A 25,779-nucleotide genomic window follows, 5' to 3' on the forward strand; every position below is an offset into this window, starting at 1 on the left:
CCTCTGCTGATAGGAAAATGTTATATCCCTGAAGCCAAAATGCAGCTTCTTGGTAGATACTTAGACTAATGGAGAACAACTGCACTTTCTTTGCCTTACACCAGGCATCCCCAACCTTCAGCCCTCCAGATGTTTGGGACTACAATTCCCATCATCCCTGACCACTGGTCCTGTTAGCTAGGGATCATGGGAGTTGTAGGCCAAAACATCTGGAGGGCCGCAGGTTGAAGGTGCCTGCCTTACACCATGATCATTTTAAGGCCCATAGTATCACCAGGGTGTGGCTATAACATGCCTGGCTTCTGAATCCATTGGCTCTGAATCTTAGTACTTTTCTGCTTCACCTCCCTTTCCTGATACGTGCCTGTTCAGGAGGAGTGTGGTTTGATCTGTGAATGTTTCCCATGGTGGCAATTTCATATAGGCCAAAGTAATGAAGAGGGAGCAATATATCTGTGGATTAGTTGATACCATAGGTCTCATGTTGCTAATGCACAATACCCAAACTAGAAGCTCTTTGTGTGCATAGGCTGCTCCTATTAGAGGGAGCAGAGTTGTCCCTGTGAAGGCAACACCAGCATTTATAGGTTTAGAGCACATGTGGGATACATACGGCTCTCTGGTTGTTGGTCATGCTGGCTGGAGTTGATGGGAGTTGAAAATCCAACATCTGAAAGACCACAGGTTCCCCACACTTTTAAAGGGTTTGCAAAAGTGTGCACATCAGAAAAACTTAATATGATCCTGTAATGGTTTCCCAACTTCCCTGTTATCTAATACACTTTAGTAGTTCATGTGTACCAGAGAGCATACAATGTATTCCTTTTAGTCAACACCATCTACCAATTCGTTGTGAATAAAGGAATTTCCAGTTTGTGTGAATTAAGTGATTTCACAAGGGCCACCCCATTCATTTAAATAAGGGGGCGACTAACATGGGGCCCTCCAGACATTTCAGGACTACAGCTCCCATCATCCCTGACCCTTGGCCATGCTAGCTGTGACTGATGGGAGTTGGAATCCAATAACATCTGCAAGGCCACAGGTTAGCTCCACCCCCACCCACCCCCAATTTAGAAAGAGACAACAGAATCATGCTCATGTTCCTTTATGCGTGCAGATCTGCTTCTTTTCACTGAAATGAATTAGATTGCTTATGTCTTAATCAAATCAATGCATAACAGAAGACAAATAGGTTGTATGTGGTGTGTTGTCCTTAATGACATAGCCCTCCATACCCCTTGGTCCTTGTTTATGCTGATCCTTTTTTCTCATTTTCATTCCTTGTCCATTTAAGTCTCCCTGAAAGTAGATAAGTGTATGGTTGTGTTGTGAGAAACCTAAGAATATGGCAAACTGTATAACAACAAGTTGAATTTGGCATTTATTAAGGTACTAAATCACTGAAATTCTTAGGTAAGAATTTCATTTGGTAGTCTCTTCTGTATAAGTAACACATGCAAGATATAATGGCGAGAAAATAATACATGTGTTTCACCTCCCCTTTTCCCCAATCACTGTGCAGGATGAATCTCTTCAGCGTTTGCAAAAGGAATCTGAAATCTTACAGAGAACATATGCACACTACTTTGATCTTACAATTATCAACAATGAAATTGATGAAACAATCAGGCATCTGGAGGAAGCCATTGAGCTTGTTTGTACAGCCTCGCAATGGGTTCCCGTCTCCTGGGTGTATTAATCTTATCACCGGAAGAATTTTATCATTACTGGGAACCACCTCATACATGGAAGAACCTCTTTGTTATTGACCTTGTGTCAACAGGTCTTGGCCCCTAGAGACTACCTAGATGTAGTGTGACCTAAATTTATAATTATCGTCATGTCCTTATAGATAGGAGGAGAAAATGCTAATTTAAAGAGACAGTATCTTTTTTAATCAGTTCTCCTAAACTTTATTAAAATGTATCTTTAAATATATGTATTATTCAATCCTTTGGAATGTTATATTTTTGGAAATCATAGCTTTTAATTTCAAAGGCCCCTAAAACTGCACAAAATAGATGCTGCTTTCTATAATCTATTTTAATAATAATATGATCTGTTACTTAACTTGGGGTTGGAACACTACATTCTTTTAGAGTCTGATTTTGTGAATTGGAATACCTTGCTTTCCTTTATTTATTTGAAATTATTAGCCCAATCATAACAAGATCAATTCTTAAATTCTAATGGCCTTCCTTTGCTTTTTTATTTTTAGAATAGTATTTTGAAGTACTTTCATGTAATATCCGAATAATGTGATACTGTCTCTTTGAAGAACTCTGTAAAACTTATAGAGATTTGAAGTTGGGTCTTGACTCTTAATGCATGTGGACAGTCGCAAGCGTTCATGCTGTTGGTGTATCTGTGTTGAAAAAAAACTGTAATCTACAGCAAAGTACATTCCGTTCATGGGGGGAAGTACCCAAGGGAATAAAATTAAGTACTATGACTAAGTTGTAAAACCTATGCACATCCCTTGCATTTTGGGCAACTTTATAAACAAAAATCCTAATTTTTATTAATAATCATGTAGTGAAATGTGTTTGTAATTTTGTCTCAATTTAATTTGTTGTAAAGGTGGGAGGGGGAAAAAATTACTGGTTTCACCATTTCAGATCTGTGTTGTCTGAGAGTATTAACGTTTTAATTACGTTTAAGCAAAGAAATGCTGATTTTTAATATGTATGTAATTGTTTTGAAAATGCACACATTTTAAGAGAAAATACTGTGCAATGAAGAAACCAGTTTAGGCATTGCGATGAACTAACAATTCCAAAAGACTCATCTGCCGCAGCCCTGTAAATTCCTTTCAACGGTAAATGACTCTACATTCTGACCAATTTTTTATTTTAAATATACTTCCTTTTATGTGTTCAACAATTAAATGCCTTGGGTCATTCATTTCATCACAGGATTCTTCAGGTGCTTCGAAAGCCAGTCAACTCCTTTGTAGATGTTTAGGGTGGGGAGGGATTCTCGCCATCTTTGTGTTGATTGGCATACGTGGTTTGACTGAGAGACTTGAAGACTTGCGGCTCACTTAGCAAATAAGGGTTGCTTCATACAGTCACATTTTAGCATGTGCGCATATTATACATGCTAAAAACAATATACCGAAAAAAATATGCGTAATAAAACAAACATGTGGTGCACAGGTACAAATCTCCGGGAGCTTCCAATTGGCCACGTCCTCCTGCAGTGCATACTGAATGGGGAAGCGTTTGTTCTTGACAATGTGTGAAGCAGTCCTAAATTTTATATGCAGAGCCTTAATAAGCAAATATTTTCCATGTATTCATCTCAGGGTTGTTGCTATTTTCTAATTTATCTGACCTTCCTTCAGCAAAGGGTAACGTCTGTTCCCTGTCCTAGAAGAGGGAGACTGAGCATTTCCCATCCCAGTTTGATGTCTTTGTGAACTTAAATCACCATTTATCGCCAGTATTGATGTACCTTGGACTGATTGTTTTACATTTTTATTATTTAATATGGATTTTTTGCTTTTGTTATTAAATTCCAGTATGTTTTTGAAAAGTGTTATCCTCAACGTTAAAATGCAAAAAAAAAAAAAATATTTACTCATAGATAGCTTCACCTCCTTGAGAACCATTCAGAATTCAACATATGTTAACAATATAAAAGACTAAAGATTTTTAAAGGGCCTAAGAAGAGTTAATGCACTTTGAGAAGACTGCAAGTGAGAGCAAAGAGAGCCATTTCCTTTGGCATATAAGTCTTTGCACTTGGGTATTTATGTACAGAGGGTAATACCCAACATTAGTCCTCCTCAGAGTGTACCCATTGAAATCAATGAGTTGAATCCAGCTCTGCACAGAGTTCCACTTGTGCAACAGGACTTCTCCTGCCTCACTTTTCCTCACATGTGCCAAAGAACTACTCTGCAAACCTTTTATAGCAGATTTTGAGGGTATGCAGGTGAGAAGTCCCATTGCACAACCCAATAAACTTAAATACATTGATCTCAGTGGACAACCATAATTTAGCTGGATAGCACCCAAAAAAGTTTATCAATTGCCTTTGTCTCATTGCATAGCCCATGATACCTTCAGAAATTCGGAATGCAAGCTAGTTTTGAATTTCTGAACCTGGCACAATGTATGTTTAATGAGAGAAAGAGATCCCTTTTTCTATCCCCTTCTCCGGGCTTTGATTATTCAACTATAAACATAACCATTTAATTTGCATTTGTTATTATACTACATGGTTTTCCTGACTTTATGACATCATGCCTTGCATCACAGGGCTGGCAAAAAAATGAAGCAATATACAGCTGTTTCTTTACCATCAACATTATTCTTAAGGAATTGAGTGTACTATTATAATCCAGTGCTGTGGAAATGGAATACTGAGCTGATTCAATAAGCTTTTAATCTCCCAGCATTCTAACATCTGCATTAGTGACTTATTCTCTCTGGATTTTTTCTGCTCTTGTGTGTTAAACTTTTTATTCTTTAGCTAAATATTCAGCAGCAAATTATGGGGATTTAGTAGCCAGTGCCACTATCAAAAACATTTGTGCTAGTAGCATATTTATTAGCAGTATCCGTGTACACTTGTGATGCAAGTTCATCTTCCATGACAACAGCAAAACTCTAGTTCATTTTAATGCAGCTAAGTAGCACCCATGGTTTATAGTATTGTGCTTCTCAGTTGAGATTCCTGCATTGCAGGGGGTTGGACTGGATGGCCTTCAGGGTCCCTTCTGACTGCAATTATATGATTCTGTGATCACCAGGATTGCACCCTTGGTGGGTGGCTCCTGCACTGCCAACACCCATTAACAATGCCGCCACCTCCCACACCATCCAAAATGGTGGAGTATGGAATGGTTCGGTCCCGCATCTTGATTCAGAATAGCAGCCAACCTTTTCCAAACAAAGACCAAAATCTGCACCTCCATCTTAAGAACCGCCATGTCGAATTGGAATAGCAGAATCATCAGAGACATCCCCATTGACCCAGTTTGTTGCACCAAATTGAGCAACAATCTCTTGTGACATCTCCAGATAGGCAGAGTTTGGAATGGTTCAGTCTGCTGTTTGGATTCAAAACATTGTCCAATGGTATCCAAGCAGACCAAAACCTGTTCTTCACTCTTGGGAACCAACACACCAAATTAAGCAACAGTATTTTCAGAGGTGTCAGAATTGGTACAGCTTGGAACCATCATACCAAACTGGGCGACACAACACCATACTAAGCAACAGCACCTTCAGAGGCATCGAAATGCAGAACTCTGCATCCAAAACAGAGTTACTAGGAAGAAGGATTGGCTGCTATACCACTGTGAACATTGTAGCTCTGTGGGGGTAATAAGGGTCTTCTAATAACTCATCACCTTAACAAACTACAGTTCCCAGGATTCTTCACGTGGAAGTCGTGACTGCTTAAAGAGGTATGATGCCACTTTAAATATATTGTGCAGATGATGTCTCAAGAGTGAAAACCAGGAGTGCGTTTTTCTGTGAACTTGAGCAAGTGCTTGGAAACATCCTGCTCAGTTTGAAGAATATGCTGTTCTCCCCACCCCAGCCACTCATTTGCACCTGGCTCCATTTGGTAAATTTCAGAGTTCTGGGATTTTTTTGTTTGTTTTTTAAAGGTAGAAAATGCAAGCCTGAAACCTGCCCACCCTGATTTACTGGATGTGCCTATACTGCCATGTTTTTGAGAAACAAAAGACACCACAGGACAACTTCCATGGTACTGAACAGTAGCCTCCCATGACTACTCTGGAAACAGCCCTGGAGGTCAGAATGGAACCACTAAAGTATGGTGCCCCCATACTACCCCTTCTTAAAAATAATATTAGGGAACAATGAAGGAGCTTCCCTGTATGCATCTATCCAAAAGGCATTATAAACAGAGGCTTTGTTTTCTGTTGGAATAAGAAACCTTACCATTATTAATATTTAAATGAAATTGAAATGGGTCTCGAGGAAAAAAAGAGTATCTGTCCAGAGAATTAGCACTTCTATGAAGAAATTAGCATGGTGAGTTACTGCTTTGTTTTGTAATATTCTGATATCTACTAGCTTTCATTTTAATTGGTATTCTGAAATGGGGGTAAATCAACGCATAGATGTTACTTTGGGGGAATCCAAGGGGAATCCAAGGGAGCGGGGATATGCCAGATGCTAAAGTGAATTAGGCCAGTTATCTTCAAATGTTTACCTGAGTGTCATGTTTATTCAGCAATGTCAACCCCTTATGCTCATCCTGCGGAAATGCCTTCATGTTTTTTTCACTGAAAAATATGCCAGAATGCTTTATGTGAATAGTACTCTGTTTATGAAAGGATTAGCAGAAAATGAAATGGAAAGATCATTGTTTTCAAGGAGTGCGTGTAGCCATGACATATTCCCATGAGGATCTATAATTAAATCTTCCAGGGTTGTTGTTGTTGTTTAAAATTGGATAGCAGTCACAAGGAGGAAGTTTGGATCAGGACTCTGGTATCAGGGTGGGAGATAACCACCTCTCCCAGTGCCGCCTTCTGATTTAAATAGTTTCTCCAGCAGCTATTTGCCCTGCAATGTAGAACCAACAAGTGTCATGCAGCTGTTTTTTACTGTGATACAATTAGCATCTACAGTGGCAAATTTCAGTAGGAGAACAGTACACAATGGAAAAGTTAACCCACCCTAGTGGTCCAGTGGTGGTCCAAATTGGCCCTTTCCTCCTTAGCTGCTGTTCAGATTTTTAAATAGTGGGAGCGAAGTGGTAGGAAAGGCTTAAATTATTAGGAAAGGTGTTGGAAATGAAATTTCTGGCATCATAATGCCTTGTTATTCTAACGGTGTGGCTGTATTTGGAATACTGTGAATGGGTGCTCCATTTCAAAAAGGAGATCATACCTTTGGAAAAGGTACCCCAAAGTGCTACCCAAATTATTGTGTTTGGAGCACCCACCGTATGAGGAAAGTTTTTCATGATTTGATTTTATTTTAGTTCAGAAAAAAGCTGTGGAGTTACATTGGGATTTTTTGACAATAATGAATGGAACTGAGAGGAGTGTAGATAGAAATTTAGAGTTCAGGGTCACCCAATTAAATTGATGAGCACTATATTCAGGGCTAACCAGTTTTTTGCACAAATTGTTCAAACTTGTGAAGAAGAAAATATACTGAGGATAGCTCATGATCAAACATGATCAAATTCAATTCATAAAAAACCTTTCGGCTTAGCATGTTCTGCTAAGGGCTTTCCATGTTCACTGCAGCTCCAAAATGCCAGGAGAGCTCATTTGCCCTAACCCCATGGCTGATGCTTGAGAACAAATTCACATATCATTACAATGCAGTTCAATCATTACCTACGAAGTCCAAAACCTCAGTCTTTCCTGTGCCAGGAAACTCAGTAAATTCTTAAAAAGCTTCTCTTCTCTCCCACTGACTGGCTAACCTGCAGTAAGCAGGGAGTTCACCTAGGTGACATTCGAGCACATTTCCATCTCCTTATCATTCTGTGCGAATGGGATTTGTTGCCAGTTGGGTACTTGCTATGCAAAATAATACCTTCAGCTGTATAGATTCCGTATGTGTATTCCAGTGAACAAAGATAGCTCAGTTGGTAGCGCATAAGACTCTTAATCTCAGAGCATGGGCATGGGCGTAGCTGCCCCCCCCCCCCCCCGATCAAGTAAAACAAAGTTTTTGTTGTTGTTTAGTCGTTTAGTCATGTCCGATTCTTCGTGACCCCATGGACCGGAGCACGCCAGGCACTCCTGTCTTCCACTGCCTCCCGCAGTTTGGTCAAACTCATGCTGGTAGCTTCGGGAACACTGTCCAACCATCTCGTCTTCTATCGTCCCCTTCTCCTTGTGCCCTCCATCTTTCCCAACATCAGGGTCTTTTTCCAGGGAGTCTTCTCTTCTCAAGTAAAACAATAGAAATAACTAACTGACCAATCACATCATCCCTGCCCCTTCCTAACATAAGTCCTGGCTACACCCATGTCTTAGGATCATATGTTTGAGTACCACATTTTGCAAAAGATTCCTGCATTGTTGGGGGTTAGGCTAGATCAGGGGTCCCCAGCCTGCGGCCCATGGGCAAGAAGAAGCCCACAGAGGCCATTCAACCAGCCCATGAGCCGCCCCAGAACCAAGCTGTGTGCTCAGTGAGTCCCCACGCACTGCGCTAAACTGGCACAGCGCAGGGACTCTCTTCCGCTGCTCCAGAAATCACTTCTGTGCATGCCCAGACAGTGGAAATCGTGTCTGTGCATGTCCTTGGTGCTGGAAATCGCTTCTGCTCATGCCCAGACGCTGAAAATCGCTTCTGCACAGGCACGATTTTCAGCATCTGGGCATGCGCAAAAGTGATTTCCGGCATCACACTGCGCCAGTCTGGCCCATGGAGGATCTCTGCAGGAGTGATCCGGCCCATGCCTGGTAATCCTTGCCAACCCTTGGGCTAGATGACTCCATCTCCAACTCCATCTCCATGGCAGTGGTGAAGCTGAAATAACCACAGGAGTCCAAATCAATAATGTCAACCTGTCTGTTGAGGGTCATGGCCCTGAACAGCACCAATTTCCCGGAAATGGAAAGGTTTTTTGTAATTGAGTTTCTAAGATAGTTGATGGGTCTTTAAATGTTTGCTGCTATCTTTTAAGTCACAAATCTTTCTGTGTTTTTATTAGTTTTGAGAAACCCTGTCTGCCGGCTTTTGTTTAAAATGTACTGTTAACTTTATTATGGCAATTGTAGTAAAAAAAAGTTTTCATGTTAAGGACAACAGCAGTAAAAGCAGTTCCTAAATATACATTACAAAAAGAACCAGCTGTACCGAAATGAAAACCAACCAGTATTCCAGATCCTACTAGCAGTTTTATCAAATGTCTGCAAACTTGAAGCTGCATGATGAACAATGTTTTCCCTGGAGAAATCCTCAACTTAATCTACAGCATTTGGCTGATACAGGAGGGGACAGGGACGAGACCTTTTATAATACACAGTTGAATTTAGCATTTAAGAAGATTATTGCATTTATAAATAGCCTGAAAATCCAAAGTCATTGAATGTAGTGCACAGAAGAGATCAATCAAGTAGTTATCATGCCATCTGGCCCCTTTTTTTGCAGTAGGAAAATTGTCCTATAACACTGCATTGGCTAGAATGCCTGGGTTTGGGTGTATTTAACACTCCACCCGAAAATGCTTGCTGCTACTGCTGCTGTGGTTGCTTTTTTCTTTGCATAGCTGAATAATAATAGGGCCACGCAGTTAGGAATTTAGCAGCATAAAATCCTATTTTGTAAGGCAGTCAGAACTATGGACTGGAGAAAGAGTGAGGATTATACCGCTTTCAACAGCAGCTGGCCTTGGAAAAGCTGGACAATACATTTCCACCAGTCCATGCAATAACAAGTTGTTCATTATTTCTTACTATGGCTGATATTCTGAAAGGCTCAGCAGAAACAATGTGTAACTCTCTGTAAACCATATAAAATTTGTCAGGAAAGGGTCATTATTAGTTGAAGCATCCGTCGTTAATAAATCTGCTGTTTTAAATCAAGAGTGGGAAATGGCTTTTATAGCTGGATTGTGTGTTTGACATGCCTAGTCAATGATTTTTTATTTATTTATTTAATCCTGTTTAAAAACATCTGTTTGCCTATTCTTCCCTATAATACCCATTCCAGATGTAAGAACATGAATGATATTTTAAAACAGGATCTTTGTGTAGGGAAATTTTAGTCAGACATTTTATTATTTCAGTTCTTTTATCATTTATGTTGGAATATGTGTGCTTTGAAAAACCATAAGCCACATATTACAAGCTCCATGCACTTGTGGGTAAATGTTTTTTTCTTATTGTATCACCAGATTAGGAAAAGTGCTCTTTTAGAGTTCCCATTAAATTAAAAAAAAAATCTTACACTAGACAACACTTAAAAAAAAATCCAAAGCTAAAGACAGGTTACATAATTATCTAGTTCACAGTAGCCTAAGGGAGTGTTGAATTTTTCAGCTTTCAAATTCCAAGAATGAGGGGTGCTAAAAAGTTGTAACATAACTTGGGAATTCAAAAGATATTTTGGTTAAATTAATATAATTTAGTTTTGCTTGGTAAGTAAAATGTGTGTAAAAACTCATTGGAAATAATTAAAAATGATTGTCAAGTACTTAGTTTATTTATTATTAATTATTATTTATTTATTAATTAATTATTATTATTATTTAGCATTACATGACATTTTCAAGAGGCAAAATTAAAATTCTTTAGTAAATAGCAGATCTGAATTCCTCACACCCCCAAAAATATTTTTAAGACCCTCTCACTGAAGAAAGCTGCAAAAATTAAGTTCCACCCTATTTTGCTGCTACAGGTGCATCATGGCGTTTCTGCTCTCTGCACTCCTCCTATCTCTGCTGTGGACGCACAACCTCACTGTCTTTCTCCAGGCACTACAATCATCTGCAAGGGATTCCCACACAGTAGGGTTAATGTTGCCAACCTTCATTTCATGTTTGATGACAGTTGGTCTGTCAACAGGCCTAGTGCCTGAAGCCAGCTCCCCATACAGCACATCCTGTTCTGCCATCTTCATTCTGTGTACATGAGCAAGCCAACATAGACGTCGCTGAGAGAGGAGTGTGAACATGCCAGGAATATGGGCTTGAGAGAGCATATATTTGTATGAGACTCTGTCCTGCCATGTGATGCCCAAAATCTTTCTGCCCACGACTCACTTCCATAAAACAATGCGCTCAACATGCAAGCCTGCTAGACTTTCATCTTGACATTGGTCATTAGTATCACATTCTCCCACACCCTTTTGGAGAGGCGAGCCTTTGCCATATCTGCCTTGCCAATACGCTTGTCCAGCTCAGCATCAGTTGAAAAGTGAGTGCCCAGGTAGACAAAAAAGTGCAGTTGGAAAAATCGGGGCAGAGACATTAGGTGTATGTGTTTACTAAGCACTTTTAAGCAGAGATATTGCCTTGTCTGCATATGCAATGTTTTTAAGATGCTTTATTGCTTTATCACTTGTTTACCACCCTGGACTCCTCTGGGAGAAAGGGCAGGGTACTGTCCTAAACAAGTTTGGGGACAGGGCTAATGCTTAATTAGGGATTTTGAACCCTTAAGTCAATAAGAGGGGAAGGGAAAGAGACGTTGCGTCTTCTTTCCCCGCCTCCCCCCTCCCCCCAAATCAAGACCTGAGGTCTTTCCCTTCCCTCAGGATCATTTCAGCTCCACAGCTGTTGAGCACAGTGATGCATTGGGTGGAGTGCGTACGCTGGCGAGGATCATAGCAGTGCTCTTGTAATTTGGCAGCCCTGCAAAAAAATTGATCTTGTCTCTCAAAGTCATGAAAGACACACTCTCAACACAATGCCAAATATTTCATCAATGAACATGGTTTGGTTTGTTGGCTGTTTTGTTTTCTTGAATGAAAGCTCCACTCGTCAATTTCCTTCTCTCCTTCCCCCACATCACACAAACATGAGAAACAGGGAGTGTCCTGAACCCCTGACCTACCTGGCAAGCAAGTCACGTTCAAAGTCCAGGGATCAAACCACACCAAGTCCAAAGGTCAGGAAACGCAGTCCAGGGTCAATCCAAGTAAAAATGTCTGATATCAGGATACAGTCCAGAGTCAAAGCTGAAGCAAAGTACTGTTGAGGTGCAGGAACATTCAAGCCAAGGTCCACCAACATGGGCAATGGAGCAGACACAGCACTTCCTCTCTGCTTCCCTTTAGTACTTTGCCTGCTGATTGCAGCATCTGGGCTTGATGAGGCAGATGACCCTCACCTGTGCCAAGCCCACTCCAGCTGAGGAATCACACACATTCCCAGAGCTAGTGAGTCCCACCTGGCCGGCTAGGGAGCTGGGCTGTAGGCTCTTGCTTGCCTCAATCTCCTACAACGCCTCTCCCACTGCTCTCTACACTTCAGGGCCTGCCATGTTTGTGGGGACAAGGCCACCTCTGGCGCTGGTGATGAGTCCTGCTGCTCTGGTTCCTGTGCATTGGGCCCCATCCCCTTGCTATCGCGTGAGTACTTCCTTCCCTATCCCTTGCTTGCCCCAGTGTGTCCCAGTCCCAGCCCTTCCCAGGATCCTCTTCCTCCTCCCCTTCATGTTTGAGAGATACCAGCTTTGGTAGCACATGTTTGATGGGGCAAAAAGAATAGATACAGGTAACTTTCAGGTAGATCCAATGGCTCTTGCACCAATGTAAGTGATACTGAGTTGGGCTTTACATGAGTGCAAGGGCCATTGGATTGTCCTCTGTTAGAGACTGCATAGTAGATAAGAACTGCTGGCTCCTATGGAGAAGCAGCCATTGCTACAGAGTGTAGAGTCATAGAATTTTAGAGTTGGAAGGGACCACAAGGGTCATCTAGTCCAACCCACTGCAATGCAGGAATTTATTTTGCCCAACGTGTAGGCATGGAGTTGCAAACCATGCAAGTCCTTGTAAACAAGCAGAAAAGCATGCTTTGAACTCATTTACGTTTGTTTGTTTGTTTGTTTGTTTGCTTGTTTGTTTGTTTGTTTGTTTGTTTAAGTGATGGGGAATTGTGCAGTTGGAAAATCTGTTTTTAAGAAACCCTGAATAATAATATTTTCCAAGTAGCAACCTTACACATTTTACTGATTTGGTTTCTTAATGAATGCTAATTAATATCCATGCCTATAAAGGCATGTATGAGTACAGGCATTCATAATTACCACATTTTTCACTCTATAAGACGCACCAGACCATAAGACACACCTAGTTTTTGGAGGAGGAAAACAAGAAAAAAAATATTCTGAATCCCAGAAGCCAGAACAGCAAGAGGGATCGCTGTGCAGCGAAAGCAGCGGTCCCTCTTGCTGTTCTGGCTTCTGGGATAGCTGCACAGCCTGCATTCGCTCCATAAGACGTACACACATTTCCCCTTACTTTTTAGGAGGGAAAAAGTGAGTCTTATACAGCAAAAAATACGGTAATTTTGTATGTATCTGTAGTCTTTCTCCTTGCAGTATAGCTTATAGCACTGCAAAGACTTCTATATTTATTCAGTGCCTATAGCACAACTAACCATTTAAAAGCAAATTTAAATAACAGAAGAATTCAATGTTTGTTTGTTTGTTTTTTAAAATGCCCTGTTATGTACTATTTGAGATTTAATTGAAGGGTTAAGAGACTCCATGTGGTGTGGCTGCATAAATGGCACTTGCAGGATTTGCTCAGTCAGTAGAGCTTGAGACTCTTCATCTCAGGGTTGTGGGTTCGAGCCCCACATTGAGCAAAGGATTCCTGCATTGCAGGGGGTTGGACTAGATGACCCTCGTGGTCCCTTCCAACTCTTCAATTCTGTGATTCTACAATTCTGTCATAGGGAGTTCAGAAGTACCACATCACTGCTTGTGGTGGTGGTGGTGGTGGTGGTGTTTGAATTGATATATACTGCCCTGTACTTGGAGGTCACAGAATAAAATCAAAATATAAAACCACAAAATGTATAATCAAAATAAAAAAAACAACCCAATAACACACACACACACACCCAAAAAACCCCAGATTTTAAAAGGGCATAGGATGTCCATCAAATCACCCAAAGGCCTGGTTTAAAAGGAACATTCTTGCCTTGCACCCAAAGGTATATAATGAAAGCGCCAGGCGAACTTCCCTGGGGAGAGCATTCCAGAGATGGGAGCCAATGTAGAGAAGGCCCATTCTCATGTTGCCACCCTCTGGACCTCTCAAAGAAGAGGCACACAAAGAAAGGCCTCAGAAGATGATCTCAGGGTCCGGGTAGGTTCATAGGGAAAGAGGCGGTCCTTGAGGTATTGCGGTCCTGAACTGTTCTTCACAGAGGAGAGGTAGGGATGATGAAGGCAAGGGCAAATGGCTTACTGACCTGAGTAGCCACTGCCCATACCATAGCAGCTGTCCCTGCCCATTTTAATTTTATTTACATTATATATACTACATACCCTGCTTTGTCCAAGCCCCTTCTATTTGGTGGAGAGGACTGCTGGCTTGCTCAGCACCTGTGAAGAGTCAGAGGCTTGCCCCCTCCCCCTCCCTTGAGTTCACCCACAGCCCAGTGGACAAAGTCTGAAGGAAAGCTGAAATGACTGGATGTAATGAGACAAAAGCAATTTTAAAAACAAAGATCGTGACAAGTAACACTACTTAGTAGGAAAATCAGAGTGGGATGTGACTATTGAAAAAATTAATTGAAGTGAAAATGTAATTTTGGGAGAGATCACTATGAGAAATTAAAATTTTTAATTCATGTCATGATTGTTGCATCAGAATGTAACAACACCCCTGGTGGGAAGGCCATGTATTCAGACATTTTGCTTCCAAAAGCAGTCAGCCAAATGTCTCTGGGAGCTCAAAAACTGGGCATGAAGATGGTGGTGGCCTTCTCTTATTTTTTATCTCTAATATACCCATGTGTTTTGGAAGTATATTGCGTCTGAACATAGAGATTGTTTAGCTATCACAGGTAAAAGCTGTCAATATGTCAATTCAGAGATACTTTTTTTTAACCCGTCTAAACTAATGGTGGTCAGCACACCTCACAACTGTGAGTTCTGTATGTTCATTATGTGTTGTTTGAAGAAGAATGTTAGCAGTGTTTCTTTATAAAGCTGCCAGAATTTTATTTCCCTTGTTTCTGGGAAGTGTGGCTGTCATGAGGGGAAAACAATTCAGGCCATGGCACTCCAGCTAATGTTGAGTCAAATGAGATAGGTCAGCTTTGGAAGCAGAAATGATTTTGGCAGTGTCAACATTTGTGGCCTTACAGAAACAGGTCTTCTGTAAAAATGGGTGTGACAGCAGCTGTGGGAGCAAAGGAGCAGCTTGACTTAAACTACATTTGTGGCTCCATCTTGGTAAAAGTCAATTGCCTCCATTTAATCCAGCATTCTTTTTCCCCACAGAAGCTAGCCAGTTTATAGTTAGGACACAAGTGTGGTGCTCCTCCCGTGTTGTTGTTTTTTTACTTCTAGCATCTGATATAGTAGTTGTTATGTATTGAAGTGCTCACCCTGGCCACCCCGGGGTATTGTGTATATAGTTTTCACTCAAGTCCACGTCACTTAATTTAGGCGGGAAACCCTGGGTGGTGGTTGTTACAATGTGACAGCTGGCTGGCTATAAAAGCAGGCCGGCTGAGCTGTGTTCAGTTCAGTTCAGTTCCAGCTTACTTATAAAGAACTACTTGGAGGAATCTCTGTGTCGTCTGCTTTGTCAACTCACTACTTAATAGTAGTAATTCCATTTAGCTATCATGGCTGTTAAGAGGAGCTTCCATTGCTGTCCCCTGAAGATAATGGAATGGGACGGTGGCAGTTATTAGGCCTCTCTCTCAGCACTGCCAGACTCACAGGCATGGCGAGTACAGTGTGCGGTGGCAACGGTGAAATGCTCTCCCCACAGTAAGCAGAGGAATCGGGACTAGCAGAGGAAGTGAAAAGTCTTGTTTAAACATGGATATATATTTGTGAAGTGTGTTTATAAAAAACATGGCAGAAAAAGGGAAAAACCCATCTCCAGTATCTGGATTATTATGCTTTAGTCTTGCTAAATAGGTTCCCATCAGGTTCAAGAGATTCATACAGAGAAACTGATCCCTATGTTTTTCTGATCCTTTTAATAGCTGCAGAACACCATCACCCTTTTTTGTTCCATGACAATAGCATCCTATATGTAAGAACCACCAGAATGACTTGCCAAATCCCTTAGTAAAGCTGCAAGTCTTTTATCTAATTTTTTCAGTATATATCACCATACATATTGTTTTCTGTCATCCTGATTGAGCTATGTCTGATTATAAAATATGAACAGCAGTCATGTTCCTGCCAACCTTATTTCAATTCAGCGTGAATTTGGATTAATTTTACTGCAGCTGAGGGACTTTAGAGTCACTCTTATGGGAGACTAATGACAGGAATCACACTCACTAGGTGTGACAGATTATAAAATTATAAAGCGCTTTATAAATGAGTTCTGCCCCTGTGAACCTAAACCTATTTTGAAAGATGGGCCCAAAGTAGATCACTAGGTCTAAATATGCACTAAACCACAGAGACCTTTTGTACCTGATCTATGTCTGAAGGTGGTAGCTTAACATTCTATCCTGTACAAAACACTATACAGAGGGTATAGAACTTCTAGTAGTTCTAAACAATATCCAAAGATTTAGATAACATACTAATCTGATATTGCATTCCCCCAGTCCTAAAGATGCCTCATTAGTCAATCCATCTAACAAGGTTGTGTTGACAAAAGCTTCTGTGGTGTTTCCTACTTCTTCCGAAAGGCCCTTCTGGAGCAGGAATTTAGAGATAAGGCTGTTGAACTTGTTCTCTGTGGTAGATTGTGGTTCTGCAGTTGCGAAAGGATTGTAAGTTGTGGCATTTAGCTCCTCTGGGTCAAGACAAAAACCTTCAGGCGTTCTCTCAAAAGAAACATCAGTTAAGTCAAGACCAGCCACAGAGGATGGTGAGGCACAAGGAATATCCCTAACAAGTCTGTAGTTCTCCATCCATTCCTTTAGCCACTCAATCCTGCAGTCGCATTCCCAGGGGTTCCGGAAAAGATAGAGCCTTCCTAGGAAGTAGACAGGTTGGAAGACTGAGAAAGGCAAGGTGGTTAGGTTGTTACTGTTCAAGTGCAAAGACACCAAGCTTATGAGGTTTTCAAAAGCCCCTTCCTCAATGTGGCTAATCCTGTTCCTGTCCAAATACAAAACTTCCAGCTCTAACTGGTCCTGGAACCATGTATTAGAGACATTTCGAAGTAAATTGCCGCCAAGATTAAGCATGTTGAGACGTCTTAGGCCGTCAAAACAGTTATCAGGGAGGTCACTGAGGACATTGTCATTTAAATAAAGATACTCCAATTTCTGACAGTATTGAAAAGCTCTGTCATGAATCACGTTTATTCTGTTATCTTGCAGATTGAGATATTTCAGCTGGGTCAGACCCAAGAGAGAATTATAAGCCACAGCTTCGATCTTGTTTTTCTCCAGATAAACATGGGTCAAATTCTCCATCCCTCGTATCGCTCCTGGAATCCTTTTGAAGTTGTTCTGAAAGCAAAAGAGTTCCTGAAGGGCTGGAAGCTCTATAAAAATCCTGTCTGGGATGTTGAAAAGATTGCAGTCTGCTAAGTCCAGTCTGACGAGCCTCTTGAGTGAAATGAAAGTCCTTGTGTGCAAATACTGAATGTATTCATTGTGGGCCATTTTTAGTTCCGTCAAGCTGGCTAGCCCTTTGAAAGCACCAGGAGTGATGAAGGATATGTTGTTGTGGCTTAATGAGAGAGATCTGAGGGATGGGAGAGTACCAAATGCCCTCTCAGCAAGGAATTTGATGCTATTTTTATCCAGGTTAATAGAGTAGGCCTCACAGGGAAACTCTTTAGGGATCTGTGTGAAACCAGCACGGTCGCAAAGAATGGCACAACTCCTCTCTTGAGTGCACACACAGCTGGTGGGGCAGGAGCGGACACAGGCCCACACACAGTGAACAGGGGGGATGCAGAGAAGGACTGGCAAGGAAGTGTACCAGCAAGGGAAGCGGGGGAGAGAAAGAGAGAAATCAGGTATTAGTGAACACTCACAGTATCAAAACACAATATTTATATAATGAATGGATCTTGCTTACTACTATTAATAATTAATAATTAATAATTTATTATTTATACCCCGTGGTTTCCCCAGCCACTCTGGGCAGCTTCCAACAAAAGATTAAAAATACATTAAAACATCAGTCATTAAAAACTTCCCTAAACAGGGTTGCCTTCAGATGTATTCTAAATTTCAGGTAGTTGTTTATTTCCTTGGCATCTGATGGGAGGGCGTTCCACAGGGCAGGCGCCACTACCGAGAAGGCCCTTTGCCTGGTTCCTTGTAACCTCACTGCTCACAGTGAGGGAACCGTCAGAAGGCCCTCAGCGCTGGACCTCAGGCTGGACGATGGGGGTGGAGAAGCTCCTTCAGGTATACTGGGCCAAGGCCGTTTAGGGCTTTAAAGGTCAGCACCAACACTGAATTGAGCCCGGAAATGGACTGGAAGCCAATGTAGGTCTTTCAGGTAAATTGAGTAACTAGTTGCTGAGACTGAAACACCAGCTGTGGAAGGGTCCTATTAAGTTTCAAGAAGCTGATTTACTTTCGCAGAATCTCAATAAGCTCTTCAAATTATGTGGCATGAGAAAGCTTCGCTATCACATCCAATAAGTTCTTCTTTGGGATCCTTTCGGGGGAGAGACTTGCCCTCAATTTACATAATGAAGGCATTTTCCCATCCTCTTCCCATCAGTAAGTTTTCTCTGTTCCTGTGAACTGTATTTAAAGGATGCAGCTGGAACTAAGCCTAGGACTCTCGATTGGGAGAAGGGGAAACTGAAATTATTGGTTGTGAAAGGGGAAGCTTCTCAAGTGCACACTGCGGGCAAGTTAGCCATCATGTCATCATGGCAGGTGAGAGTTTAAAGGCATCAATGTCACTGTAATATTACAGGGTCCTTGTGTCAGCTTATCTGCTCACAGGGCCCCACATTTTCAAACATTGGGCAAACAATTTTTTAAACACAAGTTAATGGAGTATAAGCAGTAAAAGCTAGCAGGTAGCACTCTTCGCAACCAAACACAAACATGTGGTATTAGGCCAAAAATGTACTCAGCTTCGAAAAGCAAGCTACAAAAGTGCAAAGTCTAATTAAAACGAGTTCACAGTTTTGTCTTCTGCCCTCAGTGGGACAAGCCCTGCAGGTAACATCCTTTGCTCCCAGACCCTTAATTTGTGGGATCAGTGTGTTGGTTACACATGAAAGACCAGATTATATTTACTGTAACTTCATCCAATTGACCACTTTTAAACAGCCATGAGAAGAGATTTGCTTGAAATATTCCTTTGGTTCAGTGCCCACGTTTGAAGAAAGTGCTGTCCTCTCTCTACTACTAAAATGTGAAGGAGGTATTTCTACTGGTTTTTGTCCCCTTTAGAAATAAATTAAAAAATTGTCCAGTAGCACCTTAGAGACCAACTAAGTTTGTTCTGGGTATAAGCTTTCATGTGCATGTCTCTAAGGTGCTACTGGACAATTTTTTAATTTTTTAATTTATTTTGATTGCGTCAGACCAACACAGCTACCTGAATCTTGTCTCCTTTAGGTTACTATAAGAGGCTCCATGAGGAACTCTCTGGAGATCTCTGTAATGCCAGCACAATGACAGAAGAAGGAGCAACTCCTCCTCTTGCATGCTAAACTATTTGTATCGTTTACACTTCAGAACTATTAAAAACCACTTCGCTTAAATTTTCATCATCCTTACCTTCCTGTTTTCAGTGTTCCTCTGTGGAACATTCCAGATTTGATATTTAAACACCAGATACCGCATGTGATCAAGTGGATTGACACATGCAACCACAACCTGCTACAGGAGGCTGTGAGTTTGAGCAGAAGAATTTCATCCCATGCTCCTTCAGTTATTTTTCTGTTCAAAATTGCTCCCTGCCTCTGAAGTGAAACATATCGGGCCCTGTGTTTTCTCTCTCTCTAAGGTGGAGAAAGATCAGGGAGGGGGGAGTTTCGAACAGAAAAGCAATTAGGATTGAAAGGGTTAAGTAGTTCCCTTTCCCCCAAAAGTTCTTCTGCTCAAACTTGCAGGCTCCTTAGGCCTCCGTGACATAATTTAAGCATCGGTGAACAATATTTCAGGGGGGGGGAGTGCATTTTTAAAATCCTTTGTGCTTTATGCACCGTGGAGGTAGATGTACCGAACATCACAGATCTATTTTGCAAAGTGCCTCAAGAGTGCAGACAAGCCCAGGCCTGTTTGACATTTGAAAAGCTACTCCAGGACATTCATTTCATCCTCTGCTTACTGTATGAACACAGGTCAGAGGTGGGCTGAATTTGTCTTATAGAATGCAAGTATTTTGTTTTCCTAGAAGACCAATGGGCTTTAAAGTGTGCATGCTTAGGATCTCTCGGATATGGTTTTCGGAGTGATCCGAGGAATGCACTCTTGCTTAAAAACAGAGAAAAATATATAACAACACCTAGCGCACTGTTCTTGGGTTGTATCCAACATAGTGCTATGGCAGGGCACCATCAGTGCAAAGTTTACAACTAGCATAATAGGACTTCCCCCACTCCTGCCCCTGCTAAATCTGTTCAAAGGTTCCCCTCAATACTCCAGATTTGGGGAGGGTGCAAGGGAGAAGAAGAGGAAAGTCCCCTTGCGCTAGCAGTAATCTTTGCACTGAGGGGATGAGTTAGAACACCATTCCACTATTATTATTCATTCCAGAAACCATCAAATACTTGGACAAGGTGTCAGTGATGTGTCACATTCACTCAGGCAAATCCTAACAAAGCATCTTGCACTCAATGCTTTTTAATGACTTTTTAATGACTATCTGGAGAGGTGGAAATGTGTCCAAACTGACTGTCCTGATTTGTCGTTTGAGAATCATTTCGTGTCTAGGATTCTAGGTGCTGCTTGAAACTTGCTAATGGACTACCCCCAGAACAAAATACATTTATAAAGCAACATGTAATTAATAAATGTGTGCTTGTAGCCTTTCTAAAAGTCCTCTCTGTGAAGCTTGGATGCTACACACGCTAACTGAATAGTGAGCGGACAACACCTAATGATATCGATCTGCTTGCACAATGGAAATCAGCTTGTGCAACAAGACTTCCTATTTCCCTTCTCTGCACTGTGTCCCCCCCCCCAATATTTGCTTGAGGGAGACTGCCAACCCTCCAAAGCAGATTTTCGGGGGCACACAGGGAAGGAGAAACATAGACCCACTCATGCTCTGCACACTTTTGCCTCTGCCCCCCCCCACCATGGCCCCTTAAAAAGGGTCCCCATCCTTGCTCCAGATGCTGCTGGGACTCCAACTCCCATCAGTCATCACCAGCATGGCCAGTGATCAGCAAATGATGGGAGTTGTAGTCCAACAACATTTAGAGAGCTATAGGCTCCCCATCCCTGCTATAAGTCCTGCCTTAAAAGTTGGAATAGGAATAATCATTCAAGTACTTGGGGTGGAGGGGAGGACATTTTAAAGGGATTTAAAAACAACAACAGCAACAGCAACAACCATCATTTACCGGTATGTTAATAAATGGTAAGAAACACTCCTTTCTCCTACACAGATGTATCTTTGGTACTTAGGAATATAAAGGATGGTAACATTAAGGCTTACAGCTGCAGTAAAATAAAGCCTGCTACATAACTCTTTCTGTTCATTCCCCCTTAACTAAAAGTCATCAACGCTAGTCTGTGTATTGTGTGTAGGTACTGTGTGTAGCTTTAATGACCACATTGCAATTGTCCACCATCAAAAATCATCTATCTGCACAGCTCTAGTCTACTGTTTACTTAGGCATTATTAACGCAAAACTCTGTCACCAAGAATTAAGTATGCATTACCTGAAGGGCTTAGCTATTCAATGCGAGAGAAGGAAGGATAAACTAAGTCAAAAGAGCACTAAACTGAGGTAAATAATCCCCCCCCACTGTAAACTGGATCCCCACTTTATTCTAATTTGCCTCAGTTTAGCAGGGAATGGGCAGTGTTTTTCTTTTCCATAAAATTGTCCCTAATCAAAGTCACAAATTAAGCCGCACAAAATGCTGAAAAGTTCTTCAAATCCCAAATGTCAATTTGACATATATTAAACAAAAGAGGAATTGCTGGTGTCCAGATATGACTGAAGTAAAAGGACAGCATAGCAGAAAAATGACACAGATGTTGTAATAATTGGCAAATGATCCAGTCCTGTACCTTTATGCTGAAAAATCTGACTCCGAAAACTGATAAATTCCCTGCAGTGGGTGCTTAAGATAAATTAACCCTTTCAAAATAAAAGAACTACACACTACTAGCTTTAGAAATTGCTATAAAATTTTGTGGAATGAAAAGTCTACTTACCATTTAAAATGATGACAAACATTACCCTGATTAGTTGCTTGTGGCATCTCAGGTCCTCCAAAATCTAAAAGCAGACCAAAAACAGGGAACTATGCCATACAGTTCTGATTTGCAATTGTCCTTTGCCTTTCTTTTTTAAAAAGTACTGCTTATAATGTTTTTTTCATCCTCTGTCTGAAAGCATAACTGATCTCCCTTCTGCTGGTTTCTTCCACAAACCTTTCCAACCAGCAACCCAATCCTTTGCATCTTTATTTTCAGAGTGAATTGGATTTCCTCTAAATTCAATGGGACTTTCTCCCAAAAAATTGTGCATTGGATTGTGATCCTACTTGCCCAGTCTTATAATACATCACACTGAAATATGAAGTGGACTGGAAATAATGAAAATGTATGGCTGTATGTAACCAGCCACAGATACTTTCCTCCACCAACACCTACAGAATCAAAGTGAAGTAGAAAAAGGACTGGTTACCTGCCTCCCTTACCTGACAGGGGGATGTCTGTGTTGTCCTTTTTTCTTCTGAAGCTTGCGGTTAGCTCTGTTGCAGCATCTCTGAAAGGCTAGCATTTTCTCTGCTCTCAAAAGCTATCATTTAATGGTAGGAAAATCCTCTGTATCAGGGGAGGATTAGCAGAGACGGATGAGTTTGTCTTGTTCCATAAAGCTTCTGGATTGTTGACAAATCCATCAGCTTTTATTCCCCTCACCCCCCCCCCCCCAAAATGACAGGAGCTGGCCCTCAGCCATCCCCAGCATTACAAAGGAAAAACCCTCGCCCAGTGCTAGTTACATAAGGAGAGGCATATAATTATGTTTGAGTGCAAGCTTATGATTTTAGCATAGTGACTGAGGAAGGCACACACCTGACTTCTCCTATCAAGGGAAAGTCTCAAAACTCAGCTGCCTGCCATAATCTGAACCACAAAACAAAGCAGTGGAACTGGATCTACCATTGGGCTGAGTGAGGCAACCACCTCAAGCAGATGCTGGGACAGAAATGTGTTCCCCCCCCGCCCCCCGCCCCCGCCTTTGAACAATGCCCCCACAGGTGCAGTGGGGAAAATGCTGTCCAGCCACCAGGGCTGAAGTAACAAACATTTCTGGTGCCAGATGCTGTTCTCTTAGCATGCACTAGTTGCACAACCAACCTGCTGCATCGTGCAGACTGTGGCCATCAGCTGCAGAGTCATGCAATTGGACTTTATTTGCTCTCCCAGCCCCAGCATGCCTTCCAGATTGGGCGAAGGTGGAGCAAAAGGCAAAGTTCTGTTGTTGAAACATTAACTTGCATGTTTGTGCTTTTCGGTGCATGTGCACCCAGTATTTGGGGGATATTCAGGCTTAAGCCTAATTAATGCATGAAAGGGTTAAGACCATAGATTAAGCTGTCCTGCCAGGTTTAGCTAGGTTACTTCCCCTCACATTGGGAAGGTGATAAAGCCTTTGTTCTTCCATTCCATCATGCAAACTCTACCTCTAGCTTAGACCATGTGACTTAACCAAGCCATCCTTGTGTATCTATACTTTAGGAACTTTCACGACTTTGGAACCCCAATCTTACCGCTTGTCTTTTCTGACTGCTCTACGGAAAAGCACACGAATCTGACCCTTGAAGAATTTGTAAGTAAACCAACTTTAGAAGCAACCGAGGGGTTATTTTAAAGGTCTACTGCTCCATCCACACTTTCCTTTGCTGTACGGTCATACCTTGGAACTCGAACAGAATCCGTTCTGGGAAGTCTGTTTGACTTCCGAAACATCTGACTTCCAAAGTGCGGCTTCCGATTGGCTGCAGGAAGCTCCTGCAGCCAATCAGAAGACCTGTCAAGACATTCAGCTCCCAAAAGAATGTTCGAAAATGAGTCATTTATGGGTTTCGATTGTTCTGGAACGGGAACGTTCGACTCTGAAGGTGTTGGGGAGCCAAGGTATGACTATATTTAAATCTCTGCTGAGATTCTCTCACCAGAGTACTTGCCCCAAACCTAGATCTCAGGCATCTAGGGAATTATCTTTTTATTATACCAAATATATATTTCTTTTAACCAGAAAAAGAAACCCACACTATTCCCCCCCCACACACCTGATGTACCAGCAACACAAGGCACAGCCTGCACCCACTTCCATAGTACATTAATACTAGTGCAATATGTAACAATGTTGTAGTGGATTCACATCCCCCAAGAGGAATGTTCCTGTTCTGGAGCCTTGTAGTACTTATTTCAGGGGAGCAGGGGACAGTAAGGTGTCAAGGGATGGATATAGTCAAAAATATATGGAGAGCACCAGGTTGACAGTGTATTAGAGAGCTGCTGGCCCTATCCCCAAACACTTTAGTTACTGAGGGGGTGGGTTAAGAGTTCTTACCATAAATACCCAGCCTATTTCAGGTAATTTTTAACTCAATGCATCATTTGTATGAGATGAATACTTTAATGGCTTCCTGGCAGACTTGTCTTCACAGGCTTTTATCACATCTTAATTTTGTTCCTTCTTCCTTTGTTGTATCGTGCAATTACAGTGGTGCCTCGCAAGACAAAAAGAATCCGTTCCGTGAGTCTCTTCGTCTAGCGGTTTTTTCGTCTTGCGAAGCAAGCCCATTGACGGCTTAGCGCTATTAGCGGTTTAGAAAAAGGGGGGGGGGGAGGAAAAAAACCCCGCAGGAACTCGCAAGACATTTTCGTCTTGCAAAGCAAGCCCATAGGAAATTCGTTTTGCTTAGCACCTCCAAAACGGAAAACTCTCTTGTCTAGCGAGTTTTCAGTCTTGTGAGGCATTCATCTTGCGGGGCACCACTGTACATTGTAAACTGCTCTGCTAAATTTTATACTGCCAAGAACAGTAAATCAAACTAAACTTCAAAGTTAAGATTGTGAAGATCACATTTCAATTACAGAGCTTTTTAAAGCTTGACACCCTATAATCTCCAACCATTCTCAATTTGTCTGAGCTGCTGTTTTCAAAATGACTTTTGGAAGATTGTGCTTTCTGTATTGAAAGTTACCCTCGCCATCTGCAGTCACTTACTCCAACAGCAATCTCAGGGGTTAAGTACTGTACCTTCCTGTACCAGGTGTGGACACAACTTTATTTCAGCATTTTATTCCACCTTTAAGTAGTTTAATGCTGGTTGAGTTGAGTGAATGCTAAAGTTTCAGGTGCTTTGTTTAAACAGAGATCTGTTCCACATTTATTAAGTAGCACCGCACTATTCCATCAAGATACTCTCTCCTTGTTGGAGGAGTCATTATTTTAAAGATAGAAAAACTGTATTTTAATGATAAACATTCAAGCACCTCTGAATTGAAAAGGGCACTTGAGCTAATTGAAACCACACTTATTCCTTTTCACACCCTTCAATTACTATATGGACATAAAGCATAATTCTGGAAATATATTGGGGTGAATTCTGACTATGAAAGTGTTTTGGTGTCAAAACTCTGAATGGCATGCAAGATCATTCTGCAAGCGGTTAAATCCACATACCACTGATCAGTTGTTTGGGATGAAAGGGGTTTGGGGCAAAATCTATTATCTGATCAAGCAGCCATTTTTCTGCAGGTGGGAGGAAGACCCACCACTTGAATAACATCCCCACATTTAAGAAAACACGAGGCAAAACAGGCCACTAGGGCTGGGGGACCAAGCAGAACAGCTACAAGGGGCTGTTCCATATAATGACCTTTCCTAGCTAAATGTGTGAGCTGCTTCTATTAGAAACTTGCATCTCTGACACTTAACCTGGGGTGTCTCACTGCAATCAGTAATGATTAACAATGAAAAATGAGAAGCACATTTTGTCACCAAGAAAAAGACCAACATCATAAAG

The 25,779-nt window shown here is 41.5% G+C and overlaps 2 protein-coding genes across 16 annotated transcripts in view; one reads left to right on the top strand and one right to left on the bottom strand.

Moving 5' to 3' along the window:
* CASK (calcium/calmodulin dependent serine protein kinase) overlaps positions 1-2,891 on the top strand; it is a 125,515-nt gene extending 122,624 nt beyond the window's left edge. For all 13 annotated transcript variants that reach the window (XM_081858577.1, XM_081858581.1, XM_081858573.1 and 10 more), the window contains one exon: positions 1,526-2,891. In XM_081858577.1, the coding sequence (XP_081714703.1) occupies positions 1,526-1,702 (177 nt within the window). In that variant the 3' untranslated portion in view covers positions 1,703-2,891. The remainder of the gene's footprint in view (positions 1-1,525) is intronic.
* A 12,731-nt stretch (positions 2,892-15,622) lies between these two features.
* NYX (nyctalopin) lies at positions 15,623-23,089 on the bottom strand. 3 transcript variants are annotated; one of them, XM_081858608.1, is made up of 3 exons: positions 22,435-23,089; positions 21,947-22,010; positions 15,623-17,540 (listed from the first exon to the last, which is right to left on the bottom strand). In XM_081858608.1, the coding sequence occupies exons 2-3, from the start codon at positions 21,966-21,968 to the stop codon at positions 16,138-16,140; spliced, it is 1,425 nt and encodes a 474-aa protein (XP_081714734.1). In that variant the 5' UTR covers positions 21,969-22,010; positions 22,435-23,089; the 3' UTR covers positions 15,623-16,137. The 3 variants fall into 3 exon arrangements, with proteins under 3 accessions (XP_081714734.1, XP_081714736.1, XP_081714735.1); XM_081858610.1 differs by lacking the exon at positions 22,435-23,089 and having other exon boundaries at positions 15,623-17,479; positions 21,947-22,348; XM_081858609.1 differs by lacking the exon at positions 22,435-23,089 and having other exon boundaries at positions 21,947-22,348.
* Between the last annotated feature and the right edge of the window lie 2,690 nt (positions 23,090-25,779).

The sequence above is a fragment of the Podarcis erhardii genome (assembly GCF_964252035.2).
Source record: "Podarcis erhardii genome assembly, chromosome: 4".
In the NCBI taxonomy this organism is placed as follows: domain Eukaryota; kingdom Metazoa; phylum Chordata; class Lepidosauria; order Squamata; family Lacertidae; genus Podarcis; species Podarcis erhardii.